This window comes from Salvelinus sp. IW2-2015, unplaced genomic scaffold (genome assembly GCF_002910315.2).
Source record: "Salvelinus sp. IW2-2015 unplaced genomic scaffold, ASM291031v2 Un_scaffold5135, whole genome shotgun sequence".
Taxonomy (NCBI): domain Eukaryota; kingdom Metazoa; phylum Chordata; class Actinopteri; order Salmoniformes; family Salmonidae; genus Salvelinus; species Salvelinus sp. IW2-2015.
This window is the reverse complement of record NW_019946401.1, coordinates 48,068-54,686: the sequence shown is the minus strand read 5'-3', so window position 1 is coordinate 54,686 and position 6,619 is coordinate 48,068. Positions and strand designations below refer to the sequence as shown.

At 43.7% G+C, this 6,619-nt stretch overlaps 1 protein-coding gene across 1 annotated transcript in view; it reads right to left on the bottom strand.

Annotated features, from left to right (window-relative positions):
• Positions 1-6,090, bottom strand: part of LOC112078001 (guanine nucleotide-binding protein subunit beta-5b-like) — an 8,888-nt gene extending 2,798 nt beyond the window's left edge. The window contains exons 1-6 of the mRNA XM_070441909.1: positions 6,073-6,090; positions 4,826-4,950; positions 4,345-4,482; positions 3,784-3,833; positions 3,539-3,625; positions 2,899-3,039 (exon numbers count right to left, since the gene is read on the bottom strand). Coding sequence (XP_070298010.1) covers positions 2,899-3,039; positions 3,539-3,625; positions 3,784-3,833; positions 4,345-4,482; positions 4,826-4,950; positions 6,073-6,090 — 559 coding nt within the window. The remainder of the gene's footprint in view (positions 1-2,898; positions 3,040-3,538; positions 3,626-3,783; positions 3,834-4,344; positions 4,483-4,825; positions 4,951-6,072) is intronic.
• Between the last annotated feature and the right edge of the window lie 529 nt (positions 6,091-6,619).

Below are 6,619 nucleotides of genomic sequence, written 5' to 3'. Positions count from 1 at the left end.
CAATGTGCTGGGGTATGGCGCAGTTTGGGACATTAATTTCAATGTGGGATATAGAGAAAATAATTGTCCAAATGTCTTGATGTGACAAGCAAGCAGAGTGTCAAAAATAAAACATACATGTGTTTACTAGCATGACTGTAAACTCGAACTAAGGAAAAAATTTAAATAAATTCACTAACAACTTGTGTCCAATTTCTAAATGCTTGGGACTCTCAAAAAAGTTAACCCCAAGAACTAATAGCTTAGCAGTTTATTAAATGGTACATTCCCTTATTTTATGAAACATTCATGTGGTTTCGAAAGTTTTAAGAAATAGGTATATTCTAGACAACTAGCCATCCCAATATAAAAGGATCACACACCAGAAATGTATGCTATGTTCTCCTAATATTGCCACAAAAAGTTTGTATTTTTCTCTTAGTATTTTGCTGCATCACATTTGTTTACTATCCTTGTTTATCTTGTAGCTTTTTTCTGCTTTGTCAAGATGAATCCATCCACTGACAGGTGTGAGTCTCACAGTCGTTAATCGCAGAGAAAGAACTGAAACATTTCCAAGGGTAATTCAAGAGATAGTAAAATAAACGATTTTCTCACAAGCCCCTCTCCTATACAACCTTCAAAAGGAATATAACAAATTCACCTCAGATGACTGACATGGCTAAATGCTTATTTCTGTTCTCAGAACCGAGTGGATCATTAAAAAAAAAAAATAATAAGAGAATAATGTCCTCAACTAAACAATGTCTGACAAGTGTCATAACGTTCATACTTAAGGCGCGCGAACTCTGCCCACGATATTGTTCTGCAAGACCTATGAAAGGCGCAGTTGCCAGGAAACCAAAAACATACATTTTCAAACTTTGGCAACTTCAAGGAACCAAAATGTGCTAACTGGTGGTATTCACTAGGAACCAACACATACTTGATGGCTTTTGGCATATGAAACATCAGGAACCACCTGATCAGTCAGTGACCATATCAGATATGAAACATATTTCTACTACCGTGTCAGCTAGCAACTTTGTACAAAGGATTATGAAACATGCCCTGTCAGACAATAAAAGAATGAAAGTGAGAAAACTGAACTGAGATTGACTGGGGCAATGTAGTCTCGACTCTCCACCAGGCCCTGTGGCTTTGTTCCACACACCACCACCACACACACCACACACACCACACACACGGTCTTCCACAGGCTCAACACCCACCAACAGACCCCGTGCATTAGGAGACATAGATTGTGTATTGCCCTTAGGTATGAGTTTTCAGCTTGACAGATAAAGGCCTCTTTTAATGTCTATTAATACACTCACAATTGGAGGCCATCTCTCTCCTATGGGCCACTCTACTGAGTTTTTGCTCTCACTCTTTCTGCAACATCATTTTTCGTTAGCACCATTCTCTTATGCCCAGTCTCTTCTCACAACGCATTCTCAATCTCGCTCCGCGTCCTCCCCACAATAACCACTCTCTCCCTCATCCAGCTATAATTCTCAAGCCAGCTTATCCTAACCTGTCCCCTGTAGCAATCCTAGCACAGAATCGTACACAGGTATTGACATAAAGCCCCAGGCCTGTTAAAAATCTGAGATGTAATTACTTTCCTTCCTTCTATTCCTCACCTCCTCTCTTATTCATTCTCTCTCCCATCCCTTTCTGGAAAACCCAAACAATTCCTCCCTCTCCTCGTGGTGTTCAATCGAGTGGTCTAGTGTGTGGTGGATGACACTCGTGTGTCTGTGGTGGTGTGTGTGTTGTCGTGTTGGTGCTAGTGTGTGGCTGTGTAAAGTACTCCGATATGGTCCTGTGTGCGTGGCGCCGTCCCATGTGTCACAGAAGTCTAAGAAATGTGATGGTGCTGATCCAAATGTATCTGTGTGTGTGTCTATGTCTGTGTGTCTTATGTGTTGTATGCTGATGCTCAGAACTGCGCGTATAGCGTCGTGTGTTGTGTATTTGTATTGTGGTGTTGTGTATTGTGGTGTAGTGTGATGCTCCTTAAGTGTAGGCCCTAAATTAAACTTTAGCCCTTACAATTTTAAGAAAGGGGAATTGACAGTAAGCTTTTAAATTTAGGCTAGCTCTTATTTAGCGGGGGATGCACGTTGACATTTCTGCTGGATTTCTTCGCCATTTTCTGAATACACTGTTTCAATTCTGAATGAGTGTTCTGTTTGTGGTTGGCCGGTTTGCTAAATAAATGCGCTGCCTCCCCAAAATTGTTTTTTTAGTTGTACAATTTTGTCCTAAATAATACTGCCCGAAGTGGGGTGGGTTTTTAGGCTCACTAACATCCCTCCATCATGCAGACAAATCACTAACTTTACAATGCCCTGCATTTAATATACCTGCATTTTTGTTTTTTTTTTTCGCTATATTTGAAAGCGAGTACGGTAGAACATGCCCGCAAAAATAAGCGGGCGGGGAACCTAAAGTCCCTGTCATGATTCCTGCATTTTCACATACCACTGTAACCAAAATACACGGTTATTCGGCTTTTGTCTTACTCTGTGTTAATGCCTGTTTTCTTCTGTCTTTTTGCCATGGTAATACTATTCTTAACATCTTTACTCTTGTTTGCTTTATATCTATCTCTTAGTGGGTGCCAAACTCATCCGCGGATTCTATTTCGATTAGCTGTCAACGGCATTTATTTTTTTTTTTTTTCCTCCTTTCTTCTTATTTTCATCAGACTATCTAGACAATCCAGTGCTGTAGGGGCGGTTCTTCTTTTATATCTAAAATTAGTTGACCTTTCATTATTTCATTTCAATTCACAAGTTACAAGTGGTGGGAGTTGGAGAACCCAGACCGTCCTCAACTTTTTTCTATGGTTCTGTGTGTGTCGTGGTGTGCTGTGTGTGTGTGTGTGTGTGTGTGTGTCTAGTCCTAAACTTGCATGGTCAGAGTGGTGAAGGTGGCAGCCGGACAGGTAGTTTGGTGTGCATTGGCAAACCGACTTTCTTCTTGGCCGACATTTCCTCGTCCTTGTCCAATGAGAGAGGGTACCACCGAGCACTCTATTATCCAATTCCCCTGTCAGAAAGAAGTGAAAGAAAGAAAGAAAGAAAGAAAGAAAGGAAGAAGAACACTACAGAATAAGAAGTATGAAAGAAATGTGAGCACGCAGAAAAGAAACAAGAAAAGCCAAACGAAAAGAAAGAAAGAAAGACAGACAGAAGGCGAACAGACAGACAGACAGACAGACCAGACAGACAGACAGACAGGGACAGACAGGACAAGACCAGACAGACAGACAGAAGACAGACAGACAGACAACAGCACTAGAACAGACAGACGAGCCACGACAGAACCGTACAGACACCATGCACAGACAGACAGCAGCGCAGACAGTGCAGACAGGACAAGAGTGGATCTAGAGCAAGACTGAGACAAGGAATCTACGAAGGACAGACAGAACAGACAGATTTATTACGGCGTTACTAATAACATCAAGCCAGTTTACTTTAGCACAAGCCAACTACCTTTTCTGGGGCTAGGGTTTAAAGGTCAAGGTTAGAGGCAGGCACTTCACCCAACAATGGGGCGGATGGCACAGCCACAGCCCGGGGGCGTAGCACACGCCATGACGACCCAACGTAGTCGACGACATGCTGTTGCACTGTTGGCATGTTCCGTAGAACCAACTTCATTAGATGCTCATATACATAACGAAATTCAAGCCTTGGTTAAGACCGCTCCCAACCCCATGGGACTGGATTAGGGCTGCGCATATGGTTGCACTTTATAACACCAACTCTATGCTGGCTGCTCGTTTACTTAACCTTATTGGTGGTGAAAGCAATCCCATACGCATACCCTTCCCACTCCTGGTAAGACAGAGAGTACCAAGAGAAAAAAGAAAGCATACAGTTCACATGGACATACAGGGTAGAGCATTAGTAGCTATTTATCAATGCTGGTAGAACGAAAAACATGTGTGTCCAGTGATGTACACGAGATTGATAATGGAAGGAGGCAAAGTGGAGGGGAGGAATGAAGAAGGGGGAGAGAGGGGAAAAAGGGAGAAGGGGGAATGAATAGAGGAGTTAATTGATGAACGCGAGGAGTCAGGGAGTTTTCAGCACCATGGACAGGGTTGTGACCAAAACACACTAATTTTACAGTAGAATAGAAGGTAGGATAGGGGATACGGTTGGAGAGGGCAGGAGAGAAAGGGGAGGGACAAATAGAGGGAGGAGAGGAAAGGGAGCAGTTCATGGCTAAAATGGTTGGGATGGTGTGTGTGGTGTGTGTGTGTGGTGTGTGTGGTGTGTGTGTGTGTGTGTTGTGTGTGTGTGTGGTGTGTGTGTGTGTGTGTGTGTGGTGTGTGTGTTATACCTTGAGGAGCTGACAATGCGTCGTTTGTCTTTGCACCAGTCCATTACAGGAGCACCTTGTTTGCCATGGCCCTTCAGGTCCTCCGAGTCTTCATGTTTTAACTTCACCAAGAGCTTCCGCTTCTCAGCACCTTCTCCACTACACACACACACACACCCACAACCACACACACACACACGGTTTAAAAACTCTAGTATATCACAATGAATTGTTCGTGTAATTTAATAGATAGGATCTTTATGTGATCACCCTTGTGAGCAAACTTTCCTGACAAGCCACTGTATTAACTATATTCTGGCCACGGGCAAAATCTCTGGCACGACTGGAAATTTACATATTGAGATTTTTGGCATGAATATCAAATTCCATTCGTATATAATAACGGATATAATAACGTTGTGCATAACTTCATGTTTGGTGTACAGTCAAGTAACATTTTGTGCATTCGCGAGGCCCCTCTCCCTCCATTTTTAAAACTCACACTTCCACATCGTGCAGCTTCTTCCGCTCTTCCTCGAGCTTCTTCCTCAGCGTTCGCTCTCCGCCTTTCAGCGACTTTTCACAGCTCTCGCCGCTCGGCAAGCGCTCCTGGCACACATGCGCATTCTTTTCACGAGAGGCAGGAACTTTACAAGTAGGTGTAGCGGGGGAAAGGCATTGCAGAAACAGAACGGCAAGAGCAGGACGTTTTAGTCGCGCGCTGGCGCCGCCCGTACCATAGGCTGACTCTCTGTCTCTTTCCTACAGCTGGGCCGACACTCACCAGACGTAGAACGCTAGTACAAAATCGTATCATCATTACTAGGAACCGCACAATGAAATCTCGTGGGAACATCGGTCGAACAAAAAACGGACAGTGAGAAAAGATTACCTACCTTGAACTTCTTCCAATATTGAACTCTAGGTTGTGTTTTGTTTGGACGCTGCAGAGTATTGATATTTATTGGCCGCCCTATATATAAGCTTGCGTCGCCCGATCTTTTTGCTGACATTTGTCCCCTTCTTCCCCTCTCTCTCCCGCTCTCCCCCTTGCCGAAAATCCTCCTCTCTCACTCGCTCCTTCTTGGCAAAGTCATTCTAACCTCTTTTTTTCTCCTCTCTCCCCTTCTTATTTATTATCTCTTGGCTCTATTCGGCCCAAGAGAAGCCACATGTCATAGGCATTCGTATTCCTTTGGTTTCAGTAATTGCCCACTAAATATAGCCTAACTTTCCTTCTAAAAATTATTCATTTTGGATAAATAATTTTTGTATAACGCAGCAAAAATTCAAATTTTTTCCTTATTTTTATTTTTACCACATTGCAGTTTCCTTTGTTAATGCTATTGTTAATACAGTGTTTTCCTTTGAAAGGGTGTATTGCCACCTATTGTTTGTTAATTTATAAATCGGAAAAGTGAAGACAACGGGTGTGTGGATGAAGCGGTGGCCAGGTAGAATGCTTATAAGGCGGGACAGGGACGACTCAAAAGGATCAGAAAAGTGTGGGTCGAATTCATCCAGGAGGAATGTGGTGAGTGTGTGTGTGTGTGTGTGTGTGTGTGTGTGTGTGTGTGTAGTGTTGTGTCGTTGTGTGGTGTGTGTGTGTCTTGTGGTGCGCTCGTCGCTGTAGATGTGTGGTTGTGGAATACTGTTTGTCGTGTGTTGGTGTGCTTGTGTGTGTGGTGTGTGTGTGTGGCTGTGTGTGTGATGTGATTGTCGCTGTGTCGTCTGAAATAAGAGGCTCACTTGCTCGGCTATAATCATGACATTAGGGAGGCTGCATTCTCAGTGTGTGGCCCTCTCCAAACCCCCTACAATAAGAATGAACTACTCAAGAATTACTCAATCTTTAGCCCTATGCCTCGCTTCCCCGGGAACTTGTTGGAACATATTCAACAGAGGATTGTATTGGTCCAGGATGAGGCAGTTTAGAATTTGGCTAGAGTTCCTCTCACGAGGTCTAGAGGGTTCATGGGGTAAGAGGGACGTACAAATGTCCATAGTGTGCATAGGTTGTAGCCAGTAGTTATGGGTTCAGTCTTGATGTATAGACTTCATCCATGAGGGGCGGTTTCTCGCAGCAGCTGTCACCAGCGTGGCCGGAAGGTGTTAGTGGCCAATACAACGTCTGGTCAACCACATAGGCTGCAGCTGTGTTTAACCTCACAGCACCCTGTCTAGCGAAGGAACACAGTGCTTAACACTTCAGGTATGAGAGGCATAGCACACACATACACCACTTGTTTATCGATCTCCTGAAGGAGCATTGCTATTTTGTGTGTTGTGTGTGTTG